The sequence below is a fragment of the Aquarana catesbeiana genome, linkage group LG07 (genome assembly GCF_042186555.1).
Source record: "Aquarana catesbeiana isolate 2022-GZ linkage group LG07, ASM4218655v1, whole genome shotgun sequence".
NCBI classification, from domain to species: Eukaryota; Metazoa; Chordata; class Amphibia; order Anura; family Ranidae; genus Aquarana; species Aquarana catesbeiana.
In genome coordinates this window covers 72,511,397-72,538,411 of record NC_133330.1, presented here as the reverse complement: position 1 = coordinate 72,538,411, position 27,015 = coordinate 72,511,397, and the positions used below count along the sequence as shown (strand labels likewise).

At 48.6% G+C, this 27,015-nt stretch overlaps 1 protein-coding gene across 1 annotated transcript in view; it reads right to left on the bottom strand.

Annotated features, from left to right (window-relative positions):
• Positions 1 to 14,786, bottom strand: part of FAM120A (family with sequence similarity 120 member A) — a 125,257-nt gene extending 110,471 nt beyond the window's left edge. Inside the window, exon 1 of the mRNA XM_073592325.1 lies at positions 14,183 to 14,786. Within this exon, the coding sequence (XP_073448426.1) occupies positions 14,183 to 14,656 (474 nt within the window). The 5' untranslated portion in view covers positions 14,657 to 14,786. The remainder of the gene's footprint in view (positions 1 to 14,182) is intronic.
• Between the last annotated feature and the right edge of the window lie 12,229 nt (positions 14,787 to 27,015).

Below are 27,015 nucleotides of genomic sequence, written 5' to 3'. Positions count from 1 at the left end.
GATTGATCATTAGTTACTTCTTGTATATGTTTGATTTTTACAAAGATTTTTTTTTTTTTTATAGAAGCACCTTAAATACACTGTAAATACTTTGGATGCATTTTCAATGCATCCCTATGAAAATAAAAAAGCCCACAAGGCGAACAAGACCTGATCAGGGAATTGAATAGTGTCAACACGTTTCTGGTGCCAGTTCCCTTTCGAAATGATCTGCTTCTAATTTAAGCAAAACATTTGTGCCACTTTTGACATGACACTGGCAGCAAAGTGAGGTAGTTGGCACCTCTGCCATTTGAAGAACCTGTTGCTATGAAAGCCAACAGGATCCTAAAGCGATGCAGTGGTTACATCCTTCACTGCCGGCTGCCATCTTGTTTCTGGCCTAATCAAAAGAAATGCTTAATTCGCTGCAACACTTTACTTTTATTAATCCTTCGTGAGCTTACTGATAACCTCATAGTATGTGGTTATAAAAAAGCGCTAGTCACAGCACAACACGTCAACTTTTACTGTACCCAGCACGGTCTGTGATGTCTTTTGCATGAAGGATCAATAAAAGGTGAAGTGTCGCAATGAATTCCAGGTTTCTTTTGATTGTGTATTTGCAGATGACCTTCACCCAAACGCTGGCTATGCTGTGGATGGATGTCTAATGTGCTCACCTGGAGCGGCTCTCTCGTCAGTGGTTGTTTCTGGCCTACTTCTGGGTTTTCAGCCTCCTGATTGGTTGGTGGTGGGTGATGTCATATACCATATGCAAACAGGAGTCATTCTGGCACAGCAATAGAAGATTGTGAGCAGGTAAGTGTGTGTACCTGTGAAGACATAGCTTGTCTCCTCTGCAATAAAGAGCTACCTGTTCGCAGTGTTTTTATTAGTTAGACCCCTTTCACACTGGGGCAGTTTGCAGGCGCTATTGCGCTAAAAAGAGCATCTGCAAACCAACCCGAAGCTGCCGCTGCTGTGTGCGCTAGCAGGACGGGAAAAAGTCCTGCTAGCAGGATCTTCGGAGCGGTGAAGGAGCGATGTATACACCGCTCCTGCCCACTGAGTTCATTGGAGCAGCGCGGCAATACCGCCGGCAAAGCGCCTCTGTAGAGGCGCTTTGCAGTGGTTTTCAACCCTTTCTCGGCCGCTAGCGGGGGGTAAAACCGCACCACGAGCAGCCGAATACCGCTGCTAGAACAACGGTAAAGCGCCGCTAATAATAGCAGCGTTTTACCGCCGACGCACCTCCCGCCCCAGTGTGAAAGGGGCCTTAGGATTAAGCCTAGTACACACATTCATTTTTTTTTTTTCATTCAAGGTAGCGGCTGCACAAAACAAAAACCGCCAGGCTGCCATACTAACTATGCAATGATAGTGCGGTGTTCTGCCCCCCACCAGAACCCACTGATCAGCTCTCACAGGCGTTGGCTGCCAGTGCTGATCAGCTGCTGGTTTTCCAGCATGTCCTTACAACAGCTCCATCAGGGCTGCTTACGTGGGAGCTGAAATTTAAAGCAAACAAAGCGTACCCATAAGAACCCCTTTACATATTTAGGATAGGTTTGTGAAGCACCTAGCACACAATTAGCATGACATTATCCTACATTTAAAAGCAGTTTCTAATGTGATTTTTTTTTTTTTTTTTTACAAGGTGTTTAACCATTTGCCATCTGGGCTATTTCTGAAACTTCACTCCCACATTTAAAAATGTATTTTTTTGCTAGAAAATTACTTAGAACCTCCAAACATATATATATTTTAGCAGAGACCCTATAGAATAAAATGATGGGTGTTGGAAATTTTTTTATGGCACACGGTATTTGCGCAGCGGTTTTTCAAACGCAATTTTTTTTTTGGAAAAAAATGTTTTCAGGTTTTAAAAAACAAAACGAAAACACCCCAATGTCAAACCAATTTCTTTGCATAATGTGAAAGTTGTTGTTATGCCGAGTAAATAGATACCCAACATGTCACACTTTAAAATTGTGTTTGCCTGTGGAATGGCGGCAAACTACGTTGCTTAAAATTCTCCATAGGCAATGCTTTAAACGCATTTACAGGTTACCAGTTTAGAGTTGCACAGGAGGTTTGGTGCTAGAATTATTGCTCTCACTCTGATGTTCACAACAATACCTCACATGTGTGGTTCAATCACAGTTTACATATGCGTTTGCATTACCACGTAAGCACAATGGGACGGGGTGGCGTTTTAAATGTTTTTTGTTTTTTTTTTTTACACTTTTCTTTTTGTACTAAATTTATTGCCATCACAAGGGATGAACATTTATGGGCTGTGCAAGGTCCTCTTTATGAAGAGATTTGGGCTCTATTAGAACCCAAATCTCTCCTCTGGCCTCCCATCAATCGCCACTCTGATCACTTCTGCCTTTAAGAGAATCGCCGGATGAAAAGATCAATACCGAGATGATGCTGGTAGGTGCAGGCATCATCCCGGTATAACCACCGAAAACGGGAGGACGTCCATGTATGCCCTCCCAGCGGGAAATGGTTAATTTGTGTTAGAAACACACAAGCATATATTACGCATTTACAATGCGTTTCCATACCAAAAAAAAAAGAAAAGAAAAAAAAAAAAAAAAAAAGTGTGTATAGATCTAGATCTATATCCACACACACACACACACACTACACACATACCTGGAAACCTAACTCTACCCCTCACTCGATCACCAGCACACACCTCCCTGGGCACCATTTCACCTGTGTTAATGCATGCCACCCTACCCCTTTCCCTCAACCCCTCCTCATCCTGACCCTTGCACACGATTTGATTAGGCTATATTTTATCTGTCTACACTGCCCTATAAAATGACACAAATCACTACAGTTTTTCAAAGGATCCCCAAACTCTCCGCAGATTAAACTCTTAAACACCCATGTAGGCAGGTCATTACACAAGTATATACAGGAGGATGTTAATGTAGTAGGGCATTGGGCAACCATCTGTCAATGGCACTAGCAGTGCACTATTATTACTGTACTCTGACTGTGGAGGTGTTGAACATCTGCCTGTGCAAAATTGTGGCCTCTTAACCACCTCTAGCAGTGCAGTATTCATTTATGTACACAAAAGATAAGATGGTCATAGTGGAACCTTCCTGTCAAATGCTGACACTGGGAGTTCTTGTTCCTACCCGCATCTTTTAGGTGTGCTGTTCCTACAGAGCCCCTGTGGATCTGTTTTAGGAGAGTAAAAGGACAGTAGTGGTGTCACATAGTATGGTAGGGTGCCTGGCCTCAGCTGTCAAACTTCAACAGAACATCACAGCATTGGAAGGACACTATGACAGAGAGAGAGAGGGGGTCACAAAAAGGATGGAACTGAGCAATCCCGTCCTGGCATTGGGGCTCAAAGAGTACTCAGACACTGAGGGTGTTAATGTAGGAGGGTGCTGGGCAACTGCCAGTCATGGCACTGAGGCCTAACCGCTACAGAACCATTGCAGCCCAGCATTGGGAGAATACTCTGACAGTAGGGTGCTATAGGAGGGTGAGGGGCACCTGCTGATCATGGCACAGAGGCCTAACTTCTACAGAGCCAGGGCAGCCCAGTAGTGAGTGTACACTGACAGAATAGGTGCCACTTAAGAGTTCATTCACACTGCTGTGGTATGTTGATAACTGCATGTTAATGAATGCTGTGTTGTCTGCTGTGTAAATCAGAACTAAATTATTTTAAAAACACTGCTGGCAGGCAGACTGTGTGCCTCTTCTGCAAAAATGTTTTTTTTTTTAAATGGTCTCGCCTGCCAGCAATGATTTTTCTAAATGGACACACATGCACAGGTGAGTATACAATTCTGGCATCTGACAAGTGGCGGGATAGAATAAAGAACTATAGGCAAAACTTTTTTTTCCCCCATTTTGGATAGCATAAAAGATTTCCCTTCACTTCATTTCCAAAGCCAAACAGGAAGTGAGGAGAAATCCCTGCAAATGAAGGGAATTCCTTCCTCACCAAAACCAGTGTTCCTATTGGAAGATTCCCCTCTATTACTTTTCTGGGGACAACCCAAAATTTGGGATTTTCTTTTACTTTCGCTTTCAATGATAATGTAAACAGAACAAATAGGAAGGGTTGTATCTCCTTAACAGGGGCACAGACTGCAATACGACTTGACAGGCGTTCTAATCCCTCTGCACTTAAAGGGGTTGTAAAGTCAGAATGTGCAGCAGCCCCCCTCGACCCCCCTAATAATTAACTGGAGCCCCATCTCTGTCCACGAGTGTCTTGGCCGTCTGGGACCCTCCCTACTGATTGATTCCTGCTGCTGTGTCTCAGCCAATGTTTGCCAATCAGGAAAGAGAGGGGGCGGGGCCAAACCACAGCTCCGTGTCTGAATGGACACACGGAACTGACTTGGCTCGGGTGCCCCCATAGCAAGCTGCTTGCTGTGGGGACACTCAACAGAAGGGAGGGGCCAGGAGCACAGAAGAGGGACCCCAGAAGAGGAGGATTGGTTGTTCCTCTGTGCGAATCCACTGCACAGAGCAGGTAAGTATAACATGTTTTTTTCTTTTATAAAATAAAAAAAATAAAAAAAAAAAGTTTACAATCACTTTAATCCGAAACAAAAACAAACAAAAAAAAAAGTTTTGCCTTGAGGGCCGGTTCACACCACAAAAACACGCGCCAGATCCGTTCTGGATGCGTGTTTTTATCATGTTTTTGGTGAGTTTCCAGATGCATTTCAGGTGCTTTTTTCCTGTGTTTTTTTTTTTTTTTACTAGTTTCCGATGCGTTTGTGAGTTTTACTGCATTCCAGTACAGTCCAGTGCATGAAAAATTAAACATGTTCTACTTTTTTTTTCTCCTGGACATGAAAAGCCCTGGAACCGACTGCACTGGTGTGAACTATGCCATAACCAAACCATATAACCTACTTTCCCTGCGTTTTTGATGTAGAACAAAAACACACTGGACTGCATGTGGTGTGAACGGGCCTAGTTATACTTTAACTCCCATGTGCATGAATAGGAGTTTCAGCGACCCTGCACAGCCAACTTGGCCAAGGATGCTGAGCCCATATGTAGACAGGGCAAGGATGTCATTGGAAGTGATGAACACCATGGCTGCCAAAGACAAGTCTGCCATAATGTACAATTATGCTGTGCACACATCCATGTTATAGCAAAAACTCCAAATGCTGTAAGTGGAGTTTAAATCCACTTTAGGGCAGCCTATTTATTTTGAATAGGCTGCCAATGGATTACAATGCAGAAAAAAAAAAAACAGACATGACCTATTTATTTTAAAATGCACCATGGTGCTTTGTAGTGCAGGAGTGTTACCCGCTGGGGATGCAACGATACCAGTTTTTTAAACACCAAGAATGAGTACCGATACTTTTTCTTAAGTATTTGCCGATACCAATTACAGATACCTATGTTTAGTGTCATGTGACAGATTTTTTAAGACTAAAGTGGGGTACAATAAGAAAATCGGCCAAACGATCGTCCGATTTTCCCCGTTTTACAGCAAGTTGGAACTGAGGAAGGAAATAATGTAGGAGAATTCTCGTATGACAAAGACTTTTTCTTTTTTATTGTTTCTGATCACATGCGGTCTTGTTTCTGATTTTTCTGGTCCGAAAACGGTACACATTAAACTAAAATCATTTGGTCCCCATACAAGAAACATTTTGGAATTTGTCCCTTTGGAATTTTTGGGTCAAAAGAGCGGAATCAGTTAGTTGTGTACACACTATTAGAAAATCGTATGATCGTTTCTCAGACGAAAATTTTCTTATAGTGTGTACAAGCCTTAAAAGGGGTTGTAAACCCTTGAGGTTTTTCACGTTAATGCATTAAGGTAAAAAACCTTCTGTGATGCAGCAGCCCCCCCAGTGCCCCCCTTTTACTTGAACCCGATCTTTCCAGCGACGGGGACGAGCACACCAGCTCCAGCCGATGCCTTGGGTCCTGATTGGATAGATTGATAGCAGTGCAGTCATTGGCTCCTGCTGCTGTCAATCAAATCCAATGATGTGGGAGCCGGGGGCGGAGCCAAGTCCTGCTGTCTGTGTCAATGAATGCAGAACACGGGAGCGCGCCCGCACGAGTGCTCAGAAGGAGAGCTCCAGAGAGGCACTCGAGAAGAAAAGGACCCACCAGCGCCACTGAGGGACCCCAGAAGGAGGATCAGGGCCACTCTGTGCAGAACCAACTCCACAGAGGAGGCAAGTAGGACATGTTTGTTTGCTTTTTAAAAACAAACCTTTACATATCCTTTAACCTTCCTTTGGGGTTTTCCCGAGTGTGGCTCGGGGTTAAAATTCAGTACCATTAGCGGTAACTCCGAGCCACACTTAGGATTGCATTGCAGGATCCTTGTGCAGTATACTTACCTTGTCCCCAGGATCCTGCAATGTCCACCCACTGTGTCCGTGGGCTCTGTCCTCCGCCCAATGCCTCTGTGTTCCGGGCTCCATTCCCTGCGAGCGACACGACGCACTGGGGCAAAGCCTGGCTGCAAATTCCAAAAATTGAAAATTCATAATACATACAGTACACTGTAATCTTACAGATTACATTACTGTATGAAATCATTTCACATCCCTTTTGTCCCCAGTGCTTTGTCCAATGCCCTGCATGCAGTTTTATATTATATATACTTTTCTTTCTGCCTGGAAACTTGAGATTGTCCATAGCAACTAAAAAGTGTCCCTTTATGTCAAAAGTGGTTTTAGACCAGCTAGAAAAGAGCGATAGTAAATTAGAACACTTGCAGAATTGAGCAACAGTGAATCGTGGGGAAATGTATTTTATTATTATTATTTTTTATAATTATTTTAGTTATTTATTATATTATAATTTATGATTTTGTGTTTCAAACTTTATCACACCCAGGATGTCTACTACACGCTTGTTTGGACAGATTTAAGTGTGTTATTACTAGGAAATACAGGCCTACAATATAAAACGCCAAATTTCTATGCAAAACAATTGTACCAATTTGAAACGCAAAAATCTGACATAATCATACCGCCAGGGAGGTTAAGGCCCCTTTCACATGGGCATTCTGTTGGTTTAATCAGTTCAGTCACGTTTTTAAAAAAAATTCAGTTTTTCATCATTTTTTTTTTACATCCACTACTAATGGAAAAATAGACTGTTTTCAACCATTACGGTTTTTTAAAAGGAAGAAAAGAAGGCTTGCGATTTGTTTTAAAAAATGGATATGGACGGAAGCATATGTATATCCATTTACTTCCATATTTCCATAGAGATGCACTGATGTCCGTTTTTCATCCGTCAACGGATGAATGAAAAACGGACAAACGGAACACCTGTGTGAAAGGGGCAAACACCTGTGTGAAACAAAGGACAAACAGCATCCTCAAGTGTCCTGGGTCCCACCCAGCATGGACCTCATCCGTCCCCGTGAGCCCTGGACTGACACCTGTGGATTGGGGTGCCCGTCATCTTGCCTCAGAGCCCAAAATCCCCTTCCCAGGCTGCTCCGGAGATTACCAGAGAGCCACAAGCAAGATGGCCACCGGCTACATCCGCCGTGTCATCACTTGACCGGAAATGACGTCTGCCTGGTGTTCCCGGATCTTCTAAACTCCAGAGCGACCATGCAGGCAGGGGGCAAAGCACATTCCCAGTAGGTAGACTCTGCATGCCTCACAGGGACAGGATTAGCCTTATGCTGTGGTTCCCCAATGGATCATAAAGTAAGGGGGAGGGGGGGGTCCTCCAACCCCCCCCCCAGGACACTGCCCTGGTATAAGGAGTTTCACGGTCCGGGAGGCCCATGCCACCTAGAACAAAGATCTGACAGAAAAATAAAAAAAGCTTGCAGAGATTCTGTCTGGCCAGAGGAAACACACATACCAACAAATTCTAGCCTCACGCCTGTCTTTATACTAATGCGGATTTGTGTTTCCTGTGCTAGGTGGGGGGGAGCCTCTCATTTAGCCATCCTGAAAGATGACTGGGGAAAATGATTACCGTTCCTTTATAATTATGAAGAAATGTAAGCCTTGGGTCACACCAGTGCGACTTTGAAATGTGATTTCAAAGCCGCAGATCAGTGCGATTTGGACCCATCAATTTCCGACTTCATTTACCAGAAGTCAATGCAAGTCACAATGAAATAACAAAAAAAGTAGCGCAGGAACTTTTTTCAAAGTCACTGCGACTTGAGTTGCAACAATTTAAACCGTTCCATTGCTGGAATCGCACTGGTCTGGGGACTTGAAGGTATTGGTTTTAGTATCATAGCATTTGCACGAGTAGAAGTATTTCTGCAAATTCTTAGTATCGGCACTGATACGGATATTGGTACAACGCTATTATAATAGGGTGTGTAACGAGCCCCTTGCTCGCTCGATTCCACTCTCCCGACACGCCTCTGCAGCTATAGAATCAGATTGCAGATCGCAACATCTGATGGTTCGGTCATCTGAAGCTCCGGGACTAGAACTACAGCTATGTGCCGTTCTAATCCAGTTGTGTAGCTCAGAACAAACACCAGGCAGGCTGTATGTAAGTTCAAACAGGAATCTCTTTTATTGAAAAATACAGGCTCTTATTACTCTGAACATACACCTGTGACCAGAAACCCAATTAACATGGGCTAATTAACTAATCCCTTTAGACAGCCTAGATCAGTGTTTCTCAACTCCAGTCCTCAAGGCGCCCCAACAGGTCATGTTTTCAGGATTTCCCTCAGATGAAACAACCGTGGTAGTTACTAAGGCAGTGAAACTGATTAAATCACCTGTGCAAAATAATGGAAAGCCTAAAAACATGACCTGTTGGAGTGCCTTGAGGACTGGAGTTGAGAAACACTGGCCTAGATGACTCAGACATGATCTTTAGGCCAGACTGGCCATCTTGTAGCTCAGAAAACCCAATCAACATTATCACAATAGCAGAGTTAATTAACACAAACAACAATGGGGATCTAATGACTCTTAGATCCCATGCTAGAGACTTATTTACAATACACATTCTAGCAGGCAACAGACAGACAGGTGGCTGGAATCGACATCAGCATCTCCCAACAGCATTTGTAACAGCACTATGAATCAGCCACTATTTCTAATATGGCAAATCCAGGGTCCCCAGAGTCTGTGTGTCCTGGGGGACCAGGACCCGAATCCACAGTAATACCACCTCAAGGGTCCCCAGGCATACAGCTCACAAAGAGCACCGTTCCCCCAAATGCCAGGGCCCACGATCGATCAGCAAGAGGCTAGCATTCAGTCCCCTCCAAAATTCTCTCTCCCGGCTAGGTCTGTCACAGGGTGCTTAGGTGCCAAATGTCACCAAAATGCAGCTAGGTACGTATATTGATGAATCACAGATATGAAAGGGGTACAATTGTGGGAGATTTCAAGGTACCAATGTGCCATAGTACTGAGGCCTAACACCTAGAGAGGAGAACAGAACTAAGAATACTATGACAGGAGAAGCCAAGCACTAGGAAGATGCTCTGACAGGGTGTCATAAAACATAGCAAAGTGCTGAGCGCCCTGTCACAAAGCTTATTCCTAACTACTTCAGAGAAGGACAGTATTAAGGGGTCCCCTGACAGGGTGCCACACAGTGTAAAAAGTACTGATCATCCCACACCACATCACAGGACTGAGGCCTAATGCCTTCAGAAAAGGGCGGTACTAGGAAGGTCCTCTGACCAAGTGTCACTTTAAAAGGCAAGAAACATTTTTGTTTATACTCGTCACCTATGAATAGTTTCCTCATCAACTAAAAAACAAACAGACGTGAAAAAAATCAGGTTTAAACTCAACTGAAGACAATTTGCAAACTGATGGAAAAACAGTAACTTGAATCAGTATTCATCAGTTTTTTCAGAGCAAAAATCTGACTGATTGTACCCCTGTGGGAAAAAACGTATCTAGGAGGGTACTGAGCACCCCATGTCATGGCAAGGAACCATCTTCTACAGAGGGCTCATAACTAAGATAATAGACGGGTAGTCACATACTATGGTGGAGTACAGAGCACCCCGTCACAGCAAGGACTATCTTCTACAGAGGGCTCATAACTAAGATAATAGACGGGTAGTCACATACTATGGTGGGGTACAGAGCATCCCGTCACAGCAAGGAACTATCTTCTACAGAGGGCTCATAACTAAGATAATAGACGGGTAGTCACATACTATGGTGGGGTACAGAGCACCCCGTCACAGCAAGGAACTATCTTCTACAGAGGGCTCATAACCAAGATAGTAGAAGGGTAGTCACATACTATGGCTGAGTATCGAGCACCCTGTCACACTGAAGAGCTAAATTTTACAAAGGGTCCAGAATTAGGATACTAGACAGGGGGTCACATACTATGGTTGACTGCTGAGCACACAGTCACAGTGGAGACCTATCTTCTACAAAGGGCCCAGAACTAGGAGGATACTAGATGGTGTCACATACTATGGCTGGGTACCGAGCACCCTGTCACAGCGGAGACCAATCTTCTACAGAACTAGGATACTGTGACAGGGGTCACATACTATGGTTGGGTGCTGAGCTCTCCGTCACAGGGCTGAAGCCCATCTAATACATGACAACAGTACAGGGGGAGCTCTGCCACGGTGTCATACAATGAGAAGGGTACTGAGCACCCAGTGTCCTGGTACTAAGGCCTAGTTACTACAAAGGAGGACAGTATTGGGGGGGGGGGGCACAATGTGGAATATGCCCCATTATTGAGCTGATGTCTAACTCCTCCCCAATACTAGAGATGTTCACCTATATCATGGTGTAAGCCCCCTGTTGTCATGGAGCGGAGGCCTACCCCTCTACCCAATACTAGTGGTGTCCACTCATACTATAGCTGGGTATGAGCCCCCCCTTGTCATGAAGCTGAGGTCTATCTTCTACACAGCAGCCTGGTACTGGGAGGGACCTCTGACAGTTTGGGTGTCACATATTAGGACACGATATTAGCCCCCCCCCCCGTCACTGTATAGGGGGCCACACACACCAATCCAGTACTAGGAAGCTCCCCTGACAGGGTGTCACTTATTGTGGTGAGAGCCTGCCCCCCCCTAGGGTCACGATGCCTAGGGCCATCTCCTGAACAGAACGGTACAAGGAGGATCCCCTGACAGTGGGGGTATCAGATTATATCAAGAAATGACCCCCACCCTTTATCATGGATCCGAGTCTTCTTTTACACAGCAGCCCAGTACTAGGAGGATCCTCTGACAGTGGGGGTGTCAAATATTATATCAGAGGCTTGTCATGGATTTGAGGCCTTGTGCACAGCGGCCAGATCCTAGGAGGAGCACTGACAGTGGGGGTGTCCACACAATATGGCCGGGTATGAGCCCCCCCTTGTCATGGATCTGAGGCCTATCTAATACAGGAGGAGCTCAGTACTAGGAAGCTCCATTACAAGGGGTGTCATATATATATTAGGGGTCGACCGATTATTGGAGCAGCCAAACTGGCGGCCGATATGCACATCTTTCAAATCAGTATTGGTCAGAAACGTAGCGATATTGGTCAGACCACCTCCTCCCTCCCTCTGTCAGCGACAGAGAGATGACATCTCACTGCCCACCTCGCATCACCGCTGTTCTGCCCCTACAGCAGGGCCGTGAAGGCTGCTCTTCACAGAGCTGTGGGCGAACAGAGAGATTGTCATCTCTTACCACCCGCATGTGGAAGTTTACCCGCTCGGACATCGTTGGGGAGAGGCTGCCAGAGGTAGTGCAAGTGGCGACGCGCTCCATCTGGGGGGGGCAGGCGACGCGCTCCATCTGGGGGGGGCAGGCGACGCGCTCCATCGGGGGGGGCAGGCGACGCGCTCCATCGGGGGGGGGCAGGCGACGCGCTCCATCGGGGGGGGCAGGCGACGCGCTCCATCTTGGGGGGGGCAGGCGACGCGCTCCATCTTGGGGGGGGCAGGCGACGCGCTCCATCTGGGGGGGGCAGGCGACGCGCTCCATCTGGGGGGGGCAGGAGACGCGCTCCATCTGGGGGGGGGGGGCAGGCGACGCGCTCCATCTGGGGAGGGGGCAGGCGACGCGCTCCATCTGGGGAGGGGGCAGGCGACGCGCTCCATCTGGGGAGGGGGCAGGCGACGCGCTCCATCTGGGGAGGGGGCAGGCGACGCGCTCCATCTGGGGAGGGGGCAGGCGACGCGCTCCATCTGGGGAGGGGGCAGGCGACGCGCTCCATCTGGGGAGGGGGCAGGCGACGCGCTCCATCTGGGGAGGGGGCAGGCGACGCGCTCCATCCGGGGAGGGGGCAGGCGACGCGCTCCATCTTGGGGGGGGGCAGGCGACGCGCTCCATCGGGGGGGGGGCAGGCGACGCGCTCCATCGGGGGGGGCAGGCGACGCGCTCCATCGGGGGGGCAGGCGACGCGCTCCATCTGGGGGTGGGGCAGTCGACGCGCTCCATCTGGGGGTGGGGCAGTCGACGCGCTCCATCTGGGGGGGGCAGTCGACGCGCTCCATCGGGGGGGGCAGTCGACGCGCTCCATCGGGGGGGGGCAGTCGACGCGCTCCATCGGGGGGGGCAGTCGACGCGCTCCATCGGGGGGGGCAGTCGACGCGCTCCATCTGGGGGGGGCAGTCGACGCGCTCCATCTGGGGGGGGGGGCAGTCGACGCGCTCCATCTGGGGGGGGGGCAGTCGACGCGCTCCATCGGGGGGGGCAGTCGACGCGCTCCATCGGGGGGGGCAGGCGACGCGCTCCATCTGGGGAGGGGGCAGGCGACGCGCTCCATCTGGGGAGGGGGCAGGCGACGCGCTCCATCTGGGGAGGGGGCAGGCGACGCGCTCCATCTGGGGAGGGGGCAGGCGACGCGCTCCATCGGGGTGGGGGGGGAGGCGACGCGCTCCATCGGGGTGGGGGGGCAGGCGACGCGCTCCATCTGGGGGGGGCAGGCGACGCGCTCCATCTGGGGGGGGCAGGCGACGCGCTCCATCTGGGGGGGGCAGGCGACGCGCTCCATCTGGGGGGGGCAGGCGACGCGCTCCATCTGGGGGGGGCAGGCGACGCGCTCCATCTGGGGGGGCAAGGCGACGCGCTCCATCTGGGGGGGGCAGGCGACGCGCTCCATCTGGGGGGGCAGGCGACGCGCTCCATCTGGGGGGGGCAGGCGACGCGCTCCATCTGGGGGGGGCAGGCGACGCGCTCCATCTGGGGGGGGCAGGCGACGCGCTCCATCTGGGGGGGGCAGGCGACGCGCTCCATCTGGGGGGGGCAGGCGACGCGCTCCATCTGGGGGGGGCAGGCGACGCGCTCCATCTCAGGGGGGGGCAGGCGACGCGCTCCATCTCGGGGGGGCAGGCGACGCGCTCCATCTCGGGGGGGCAGGCGACGCGCTCCATCTCGGGGGGGCAGGCGACGCGCTCCATCTCGGGGGGGCAGGCGACGCGCTCCATCTCGGGGGGGCAGGCGACGCGCTCCATCTCGGGGGGGCAGGCGACGCTCTCCATCTCGGGGGGGGGCAGGCGACGCGCTCCATCTCGGGGGGGGCAGGCGACGCGCTCCATCTCGGGGGGGCAGGCGACGCGCTCCATCTCGGGGGGGCAGGCGACGCGCTCCATCTCGGGGGGGGCAGGCGACGCGCTCCATCTCGGGGGGGCAGGCGACGCGCTCCATCTCGGGGGGGCAGGCGACGCGCTCCATCTCGGGGGGGCAGGCGACGCGCTCCATCTCGGGGGGGCAGGTAATTACAGAATATTGGAACCCGATAACGGCCTGAAAGGCAGTCGAAAAATCTATATCAGCCCTCAAAAAACTATATTGGTCGACCCCTAATATATATATATATATAAATTGCTCTGACAACAGGGGTGGTACCTATATCAGGGTGTGAGCCCCCCAACCTGTTATGGATCTGAGGCCTAACTCCTCCAGGGAAGACCCAACTAGGTGGGTCCTCTGAAGGTGGGGGCGTGACATTATATATATATATATATATGGCTGTGAGCACCCCCCCCCCCCTCAGGAGTCTGAGGCCTACCTCCTATATACTATTACTCTGACAATGAGGGTGTCACAGATTATATCAGGAAATGCCCCCCCTTGTCAGGGATCTGGGGCCCATCTCCTACAGAACAACCGAGGGGGGGGGTGCTGTCACATTATGGCCGGATGTGACCCCCCCCCCTTGTCATGGATATGAGGCCTAGCTCTGGCAGGGTGACAGGCCTTATTATGGGATGGGGGGGGGGTCCTCACCTTGATGTGGAAGCGGACCAGGGCCAGGCGGATGCAGTGGGCCATACAGATGGGGGGCAGGAACCAGACTTTGGGGGGCGGGGTGCCCTTGTTCTGGATGTGGCTGATGATCTGCTGGCCGGTCTGGCGCTCGTTGCTCTGCCGCTTCACCCATTCATGGAGCCGGGCCTTGTCCAGGGCGCCGTTGAAGAAGACGAAGAGCTCGATGTTGCCGGCGTAGCAGGCCTTGGCCAGGGCGGCCAGGTAGCCCAGCATGTGGTTCCATTGGCCGCCGCTCACCCAGTCGGTGTAGAAGCCGCCGTACAGCCGATGCAGGCAGTTGTCGGCGTCGATGAGCAGTCGGAGGGGAGTCTGGGGGGGTCTTTGCCGGCCGCCCCCCACCAGACTGCCCCGGGCCAATTTCTGCAGCTCCACCGGGACCACCGCGCCCGGGCATCGCTTCTCGATGTAGTCCTGGAAGCCGTGCACCCCCATGGCGGCGGGAGGGAGAGGGGCCGAGCTCGGTGTCTAGAGGAGGAGGAGCGGGGGGGTGTTGGATGGTGTGGGGGGGCTCTGCATGGCCGCGGCCGCCATGTGCTGTATCACAGAGCCATGTCCGGGGAGGTGTGCGGGAGAGACACGGGCCACCGGAAACCGGAACGGGCGGAGCCGCCGGCGAACACTCCCTGACATGGCTGGCCTGGGAGAGAGAATCCCATTCCTGTATACTAAAATCTATCCGTCTGTATACTGCACCCCATCCCATCCCTGTATACTACACCCCATCCCATCGTCTGTATACTACATCCCATCCCATCCCTGTATACTACACACCATCCCATCCCTGTATACTACACCCCATCCGTCTGTATACTACACCCCATCCCTGTATACTACATCCCATCCCATCGTCTGTATACTACACCCCATCTATCTGTATACTACACCTCATCCGTCTGTATACTACATCCCATCCCATCCGTCTGTATACTACATCCCATCCCATCCCTGTATACTACATCCCATCCCATCGTCTGTATACTACACCCCATCCCTGTATACTACATCCCACCCCATCCCTGTATACTACACCCCATCTGTCTGTATACTACACCCCATCCCTGTATACTACATCCCATCCGTCTGTATACTACACCCCATCCCTGTATACTACATCCCATCGTCTGTATACTACACCCCATCCCTGTATACTACATCCCACCCCATCCCTGTATACTACACCCCATCCGTCTGTATACTACACCCCATCCCTGTATACTACATCCCATCGTCTGTATACTACACCCCATCCCTGTATACTACACCCCATCCGTCTGTATACTACACCCCATCCCTGTATAGTACATCCCATCGTCTGTATACTACACCCCATCCCTGTATACCACACCCCATCCCATCCGTCTGTATACTACACCCCATCCCTGTATACTACACCCCATCCCATCCGTCTGTATACTGCACCTCATCCCTGTATACTACACCCCATCCGTCTGTATACTACACACCATCCCATCTCTGTATACTACACCTCATCCCTCTGTATACTACACCCCACCCCATCCCTCTGTATACTACACCCCATCCCATCCGTCTGTATACTACACCCCATCAATGTACACTACACCCCACCCCATCCCTCTGTATACTACACCCCACCCCATCCCTGTATACTACACCCCATCCGTCTGTTTACTACACCCCATCCCATCCCTGTATACTACACCTCACCTGTCTGTATACTACACCCCATCTCTCTGTATACTACATCCCATCCGTCTGTATACTATACCCCACCCCATCCGTCTGTATACTACACCCCATCAGTCTGTATACTACACCCCATCCCATCCCTGTATACTACACCCCATCCGTCTGTAAACTACACCCCATCCCTGTATACTACACCCCATCCCATCCCTGTATACTACACCCCATCCGTCTGTAAACTACACCCGATCCCTGTATACTACACCCCATCCGTCTGTATACTACACCCCATCCCATCCCTGTATACTACACCCCATCTGTCTATACTACACCCCATCCCTCTGTATACTACACCCCATCCCTGAATACTACATCCCATCCCTGTATACTACACTCAAGGTTGACTGATATATTAGCCGGCCGATATATCGGCTGATATTTGGTGTTTTTTACTTAATCGGCATCGGCCGATTGTGCTGATAAAAAAGGCCGATATAACTTCAGCGCAACTTGCAAATGACTTCAGTAATAGAGGTCAATACAAGTTGCCTGAAATCTTCTGTGAAGCGACTTCTCTCTTCTCTGGGCAGCCTGCCAAATCTGATAAAAAGAACCTGAAGTGCCGGTTCACACAGGGGCGGCACGACTTGCAGGTCGATTCACCGAGGCGACCTGCACACGACTTCAGCGGCGACTTGCAAAAACAACTGTATGGAAGTCAATGCAAGTCGCCTGAAGTCGCCCCAAAAATACTACAGGAACCTTTTTCTAAGTCGGAGCGACTTGCGTCGCTCCTATTAGAACGGTTCCATTGTACAGAACGGGATGCGACTTGTCAGGCGGCTAAGTCGCCTGACAAGTCGCCCCGTGTAAACCGGGGCGAAGAGATACAATGTTTACACTTATGAATGAACTGAACTCTGTGTGTAGAAGCTCTCAGTTTAACCATTTAAAGACTAAATCTTTTCTGACATTTGTTGCTTACAAGTAAAAATCCTGTATTATCTGCTAGAAAATCACTTAGAACCCCCAAACATTATATATTATAACATATTTTATATATATATATATATATATATATATAAATTTTTTTTTTTTTTTTTTTTTTTTTTTAGCAGAGACCCTAGGGAATAAAATAGTGGTTGTTGCAATATTTTATGTCACACGGTATTTGCGCAGCGGTCTTTCAAACGCAATTTTTAAAAAAGAAATACACTAATAAATTTAAAAAAAAAACTAAGCAGTAAAGTTAGCCCATTTTTTTTCGTCCAAAAGTTTTGATTACCTGTTTTTGTGTATTTAATATTTAAGATATAGTTTTTATTTATTTATTTTTTTATCTAAATACTACATACAAGTGAACTGATTGGAGGTTTGTTTTGTTTAATAAATGTTTAAATGTAAAAAATTTTCTGTATCACTTAAGGTTGCTGTCACACTGGAGCGGGCATGCGTTGACGGTAAAACGCTGCTAGTTTTAGCGGCGCTTTACCGTCATTTTAGAGGCGCTATTCGGCTGCACCCCATCCCTCTGTATACTACACCCCATCCCTGAATACTACACCCCATCTGTCTGTATACTACACCCCATCCCATGTCTGTATACTACACCCCATCCCATGTCTGTATACTACACCCTATCCCATTCCTGTATAGTACACCTCATCCCTCTGTATACTACACCCCATCTGTCTGTATACTACACCCCATCCGTCTGTATACTACACCCCATCTGTCTATACTACACCCCATCCCATCTCTGTATACTACACCCCATCCCATCTCTGTATACTACACCCCATCTATCTGTATACTACACTCCATTCATCTGTATACTACACCCCATCCCATCTCTGTTTACTACATCCCATCCCTGTATACTACACCTCATCTGTCTGTATACTACACCCCATCCCTGTATACTACACCCCATCCGTCTGTATACTACACCCCATCCCATCCCTGTATACTACACCCCATCTCATCCCTGTATACTACACCCCATCTGTCTGTATACTACACCCCATCCGTCTGTATACTACACCCCATCCGTCTGTATACTACACCCCATCCGTCTGTATACTACACCCCATCCGTCTGTATACTACACCCCATCTGTCTGTATACTACCTCCCCACCCGTCTGTATACTACACCCCATCTGTCTGTATACTACACCTCATCCCTCTGTATACTACACCCCATCCCATCCCTGTATACTAAACCCCATCCGTCTGTATACTACACCCCATCCGTCTGTATACTACACCTCATCCCTCTGTATACTACACCCCATCCCATCCATGTATACTAAACCCCATCCGTCTGTATACTACACCCCATCCGTCTGTATATTACAACCTATCTGTCTGTATACTACACCCCATCCGTCTGTATACTACACCCCATCCGTCTGTATACTACACCCCATCTGTCTGTATACTACACCCCATCTGTCTGTATACTACCTCCCCACCCGTCTGTATACTACACCCCATCTGTCTGTATACTACACCCCATCCCATCCATGTATAATAAACCCCATCCGTCTGTATACTACACCCCATCCGTCTGTATACTACACCCCATCCGTCTGTATACTACACCTCATCCTTCTGTATACTACACCCCATCCCATCCATGTATACTAAACCCCATCCGTCTGTATACTACACCCCATCCGTCTGTATATTACAACCTATCTGTCTGTATACTACACCCCATCCGTCTGTATACTACACACCATCCCATCCCTGTATACTATACCCCATCCGTCTGTATACTACACTTCATCCCTCTGTATACTACACCCCACCCGTCTGTATACTACACCCATCCATCTGTATACTACGCCCCATCCGTCTGTATACTACACCCCATCCCTCTGTATACTACACCCCATCCCATCCCTGTATACTACACCCCATCCCTCTGTATACTACACCTCATCTGTCTGTATACTACACCCCAACCATCTGTATAGTACACCCCATCCCTCTGTATACTACACCCCATCCCTCTGTATACTACACCCCATCTGTCTGTATACTACACCCTATCCCATGTCTGTATACTACACCCCATCCCATGTCTGTATACTACACCCCATCCCATTCCTGTATACTACACCTCATCCCTCTGTATACTACACCCCATATATATATATATATATATATATATATTTTTTTTTTTTTTAGCAGAGACCCTAGGGAATAAAATAGTGGTTGTTGCAATATTTTATGTCACACGGTATTTGGGCAGCGGTCTTTCAAACGCAATTTTTAAAAAAGAAATACACTAATAAATTAAAAAAAAAACTAAGCAGTAAAGTTAGCCCATTTTTTTTCGTCCAAAAGTTTTGATTACCTGTTTTTGTGTATTTAATATTTAAGATATAGTTTTTATTTATTTATTTTTTTATCTAAATACTACATACAAGTGAACTGATTGGAGGTTTGTTTTGTTTAATAAATGTTTAAATATAAAAAATTTTCTGTATCACTTAAGGTTGCTGTCACACTGGAGCGGGCATGCGTTGACGGTAAAACGCTGCTAGTTTTAGCGGCGCTTTACCGTCATTTTAGAGGCGCTATTCGGCTGCACCCCATCCCTCTGTATACTACACCCCATCCCTGAATACTACACCCCATCTGTCTGTATACTACACCCCATCCCATGTCTGTATACTACACCCCATCCCTCTGTATACTACACCTCATCTGTCTGTATACTACACCCCAACCATCTGTATAGTACACCCCATCCCTCTGTATACTACACCCCATCCCTCTGTATACTACACCCCATCTGTCTGTATACTACACCCTATCCCATGTCTGTATACTACACCCCATCCCATGTCTGTATACTACACCCCATCCCATTCCTGTATACTACACCTCATCCCTCTGTATACTACACCCCATCCGTCTGTATACTACACCCAATCTGTCTGTATACTACACCCCATCCCATCTCTGTATACTACACCTCATCCCTCTGTATACTACACCCCATCCCATCCCTGTATACTAAACCCCATCCGTCTGTATACTACACCCCATCCGTCTGTATACTACACCCCATCCGTCTGTATACTACACCCCATCCCATCCCTGTATACTAAACCCCATCCGTCTGTATACTACACCCCATCCGTCTGTATATTACAACCTATCTGTATACTACACCCCATCTGTCTGTATACTACACACCATCCCATCCCTGTATACTATACCCCATCCCTCTGTATACTACACTTCATCCCTCTCTATACTACACCCCATCCGTCTGTATACTACACCCATCCATCTGTATACTACGCCCCATCCCTCTGTATACTACACCCCATCCCTCTGTATACTACACCCCATCCCTGAATACTACACCCCATCCCATCCCTGTATACTACACCCCATCCCTATGTATACTACACCCCATCCCTCTGTATACTACACCTCATCTGTCTGTATAGTACACCCCAACCGTCTGTATAGTACACCCCATCCGTCTGTATACTACACCCCATCCCTGAATACTACACCCCATCCGTCTGTATACTACACCCCATCTGTCTGTATACTACACCCCATCTGTCTGTATACTACACCCCATCTGTCTGTATACTACACCCTATCCCATGTCTGTATACTACACCCCATCCCATTCCTGTATACTACACCTCATCCCTCTGTATACTACACCCCATCTCTGTATACTACACCCCATCCGTCTGTATACTACACCCCATCCGTCTGTATACTACACCCCATCTGTCTGTATGCTACACCCCATCTGTCTGTATGCTACACCCCATCTGTCTGTATACTACACCCCATCCCATCTCTGTATAGTACACCCCATTCGTCTGTATACTACATCCTATCTCTGTATACTAAACCTCATCCGTCTGTATACTACACCCCATCCCATCCGTCTGTATACTACACCCCATCCGTCTGTATACTACACCCCATCCGTCTGTATACTACACCCCATCCCATCCGTCTGTATACTACACCCCATCCCATCCATCTGTATACTACATCCCTTCCGTCTGTATACTACACCCCATCCCATCCCTGTATACTACACCCCACCCCATCCGTCTGTATACTACACCCCATACCATCCCTGTATACTACACCCCATCCGTCTGTATACTACACCCCATCCCTGTGTATACTACACCCCATCCCATCCCTGAATACTACACCCCATCCCATCCATCTGTATACTACACCCCATACCATCCCTATATACTACACCCCATCCCTCTGTATACTACACCTCATCTGTCTGTATAGTACACCCCAACCATCTGTATACTACACCCCATCCCTCTGTATACTACACCCCATCCCTGAATACTACACCCCATCCGTCTGTATACTACACCCCATCTGTCTGTATACTACACCCTATCCCATTCCTGTATACTACACCTCATCCCTCTGTATACTACACCCCATCCGTCTGTATACTACACCCCATCTGTCTGTATACTACACCCCATCCCATCTCTGTATACTACACCTTATCCCTCTGTATACTACACCCCATCCCATCCCTGTATACTAAACCCCATCCGTCTGTATACTACACCCCATCCGTCTGTATACTACACCTCATCCCTCTGTATACTACACCCCATCCCATCCCTGTATACTAAACCCCATCCATCTGTATACTACACCCCATCCGTCTGTATACTACACCTCATTCCTCTGTATACTACACCCCATCCCATCCCTGTATACTACACCCCATCTGTCTGTATACTACACCCCATCCCATCTCTGTATACTACACCTCATCCCTCTGTATACTACACCCCATCCCATCCCTGTATACTAAACCCCATCCGTCTGTATACTACACCCCATCTGTCTGTATACTACACCTCATCCCTCTGTATACTACACCCCATCCCATCCCTGTATACTAAACCCCATCTGTCTGTATACTACACCCCATCTGTCTGTATACTACACCCCATCCCATCCCTGTATACTAAACCCCATCCGTCTGTATACTACACCCCATCCGTCTGTATACTACACCTCATCCCTCTGTATACTACACCCCATCCCATCTGTCTGTATACTACATCCCATCCCTCTGTATACTACACTTCATCCCTCTCTATACTACACTCCATCCGTCTGTATACTACACCCATCCATCTGTATACTACGCCCCATCCCTCTGTATACTACACCCCATCCCTCTGTATACTACACCCCATCCCTGAATACTACACCCCATCCCATCCGAGTATACTACACCCCATCCCTATGTATACTACACCCCATCCCTCTGTATACTACACCTCATCTGTCTGTATAGTACACCCCAACCATCTGTATAGTACACCCCATCCCTCTGTATACTACACCCCATCCCTATGTATACTACACCCCATCCCTGAATACTACACCCCATCCGTCTGTATACTACACCCTATCCCATGTCTGTATACTACACCCCATCCCTGTATACTACACCCCATCCGTCTGTATACTACACCCCATCTGTCTGTATGCTACACCCCATCTGTCTGTATGCTACACCCCATCCCATCTCTGTATACTACACCCCATTCATCTGTATAGTACACCCCATCCTTCTGTATACTACACCCCATTCGTCTGTATACTACACCCCATCCCATCCGTCTGTATACTACACCCATCCGTCTGTATACTACACCCCATCCCATCCATCTGTATACTACACCCCATCCGTCTGTATACTACACCCCATCCCATCCGTCTGTATACTACACCCCATCCATCTGTATACTACACCCCATCCCATCCATCTGTATACTACATCCCTTCCGTCTGTATACTACACCCCATCCCATCCCTGTATACTACACCTCATCCGTCTGTATACTACACCCCATCCCATCCGTCTGTATACTACACCCCATACCATCCGTCTGTATACTACACCCCATCCATCTGTATACTACACCCCATCCCATCCATCTGTATACTACATCCCTTCCGTCTGTATACTACACCCCATCCCATCCCTGTATACTACACCCCACCCCATCCGTCTGTATACTACACCCCATACCATCCCTGTATACTACACCCCATCCGTCTGTATACTACACCCCATCTCTCTGTATACTACACCCCATCCCATCCGTCTGTATACTACACCCCATCCCATCCCTGTATACTACACCCCATCCGTCTGTATACTACACCCCATCCCATCCCTGTATACTACACCCCATCCGTCTGTATACTACACCCCATCCCATCCCTGTATACTACACCCCATCCCATCCATCTGTATACTACACCCCATCCCTCTGTATACTACACCCCATCCCTAAATACTACACCCCATCCCTAAATACTACACCCCATCCCATCCCTGTATACTACACCTCATCCCTCTGTATACTACACCTCATCCCTCTGTATACGCCACCCCATCCCTGTATACTACACCCCATCCGTCTGTATACTACACCTTATCCCATCCCTGTATACTACACCCCATCCCATCCCTGTATACTACACCTCATCCGTCTGTATACTACACCCCATCTGTTTGTATACTACACCCCATCTGTCTATACTACACCCCATCTGTCTGTATACTACACCCCATCCGTCTGTATACTGCACCCCATCTCATCCCTGTATACTGCACCCCATCCGTCTGTATACTACACCCCATCTGTCTGTATACTACACTTCATCCCTCTGTATACTACATCCCATCCCTGTATACTACACCCCATCCCTCTGTATTCTACACCCCATCTCATCCCTGTATACTACACCCCATCCCATCCCTGTATACTACACCCCATCCATCTGTATACAACACTTCATCCCTGAATACTACACCCCATCCCATCCCTGTATACTACTCCCCATCTGTCTGTATACTACACCTCATCCCTCTGTATACTACACCTCATCCCTCTGTATACTACACCCCATCCGTCTGTATACTACACCCTATCCGTCTGTATACTACACCCCATCCCATCCCTGTATACTACACCCCATCCCGTCCCTGTATACTACACCCCATCTGTCTGTATACTACACTTCATCTCTCTGTATACTACACCTCATCCCTCTGTATACTACACCTCATCCCTGTATACTACACCCCATCTGCCTGTATACTACACCCCATCCCTCTGTATACTACACCCCATCCTTCTGTATACTACACCCCACCCCATCCCTGTATACTACACCCCATCCGTCTGTATACAACACTTCATCCCTGAATACTACACCCCATCCCATCCCTGTATACTACTCCCCATCTGTCTGTATACTACACCTCATCCCTCTGTATACTACACCTCATCCCTCTGTATACTACATCCCATCCGTCTGTATACTACACCCCATCCCGTCCCTGTATACTACACCCCATCCCTCTGTATACTACACCTCATCCCTCTGTATACTACACCTCATCCCTGTATACTACACCCCATCTGTCTGTATACTACACCCCATCCCTCTGTATACTACACCCCATCCCTGTATACTACACCCCATCCTTCTGTATACTACACTCCATCCCTCTGTATACTACACCCCACCCCATCCATCTGTATACTACACCCCATCGCTATATACTACACCCCATCTGTCTGTATACTACACCCCATCCGTCTGTATACTACACTTCATCCCCCTGTATACCACACCCCATCCCCCTGTATACCACACCCCATCCCCCTGTATACCACACCCCATCCCTCTGTATACCACACCCCATCCCTCTGTATACTACACCCCATCCCATTCCTGTATACTACACCCCATCCGTCTGTATACTACACCCCATCCGTCTGTATACTACACCCCATCCGTCTGTATACTACACCCCATCTGTCTGTATACTACACCCCATCTGTCTGTATACTACACCCCATCCCATCTCTGTATACTACACCTCATCCCTCTGTATACTACACCCCATCCCATCCCTGTATACTAAACCCCATCCATCTGTATACTACACCTCATCCCTCTGTATACTACACCCCATCCCATCCCTGTATACTACACCCCATCCGTTTGTATATTACAACCTATCTGTCTGTATACTACACCCCATCTGCCTGTATACTATACCCCATCCTTCTGTATACTACACTTCATCCGTCTGTATACTACACCCATCCATCTGTATACTACGCCCCATCCCTCTGTATACTACACCCCATCCCTCTGTATACTACACCCCATGCCTGAATACTACACCCCATCCCATCCCTGTATACTACACCCCATCCCTATGTATACTACACCCCATCCCTGAATACTACACCCCATCCGTCTGTATACTACACCCCATCTGTCTGTATACTACACCCTATCCCATGTCTGTATACTACACCCCATCCCATGTCTGTATACTACACCCCATCCCATGTCTGTATACTACACCCCATCCCATGTCTGTATACTACACCCCATCCCATTCCTGTATACTACACCCCATCCTTCTGTATACTACACCCCACCCCATCCATCTGTATACTACACCCCATCGCTATATACTACACCCCATCCGTCTGTATACTACACCCCATCCGTCTGTATACTACACTTCATCCCCCTGTATACCACACCCCATCCCCCTGTATACCACACCCCATCCCTCTGTATACCACACCCCATCCCTCTGTATACCACATCCCATGTCTGTATACTACACCCCATCCCATTCCTGTATACTACACCTCATCCCTCGGTATACTACACCCCATCCGTCTGTATACTACACCCCATCTGTCTGTATACTACACCCCATCCCATCTCTGTATACTACACCTCATCCCTCTGTATACTACACCCCATCGCATCCCTGTATACTAAACCCCATCCATCTGTATACTACACCCCATCCGTCTGTATACTACACCTCATCCCTCTGTATACTACACCCCATCCCATCCCTGTATACTAAACCCCATCCGTCTGTATACTACACCCCATCCGTCTGTATATTACAACCTATCTGTCTGTATACTACACACCATCCCATCCCTGTATACTATACCCCATCCTTCTGTATATTACACTTCATCCCTCTCTATACTACACCCCATCCGTCTGTATACTACACCCATCCATCTGTATACTACGCCCCATCCCTCTGTATACTACACCCCATCCCTGAATACTACACCCCATCCCATCCCTGTATACTACACCCCATCCCATGTCTGTATACTACACCTCATCCCTCTGTATACTACACCCCATCCGTCTGTATACTACACCCCATCTGTCTGTATGCTACACCCCATCTGTCTGTATACTACACCCCATCCATCTCTGTATACTACACCCCATCCTTGTGTATACTACACCCCATTCGTCTGTATACTACATCCTATCTCTGTATACTACACCTCATCCGTCTGTATACTACACCCCATCTGTCTGTATGCTACACCCCATCTGTCTGTATACTACACCCCATCCCATCTCTGTATACTACACCCCATCCTTCTGTATACTACACCCCATTCGTCTGTATACTACATCCTATCTCTGTATACTACACCTCATCCGTCTGTATACTACACCCCATCCGTCTGTATACTACACCCCATCCCATCCGTCTGTATACTACATCCCTTCCGTCTGTATACTACACCCCATACCATCCCTGTATACTACACCCCATCCGTCTGTATACTACACCCCATCCCATCCCTGTATACTACACCCCATCTGTCTATACTACACCCCATCCCATCCCTGTATACTACACCCCATCCTTCCGTATACTACACCCCATCCTTCTGTATACTACACCCCACCCCATCCATCTGTATACTACACCCCACCCCATCCATCTGTATACTACACCCCATTGCTATATACTACACCCCATCCGTTTGTATACTACACCCCATCCGTCTGTATACTACACTTCATCCCCCTGTATACCACACCCCATCCCCCTGTATACCACACCCCATCCCTCTGTATACCACACCCCATCCCTCTGTATACCGCACCCCTTCCCTCTGTATACCGCACCCCATCCCTCTGTATACCGCACCCCATCCCCCTGTATACTGCACCCCATCCCCCTGTATACTGCACC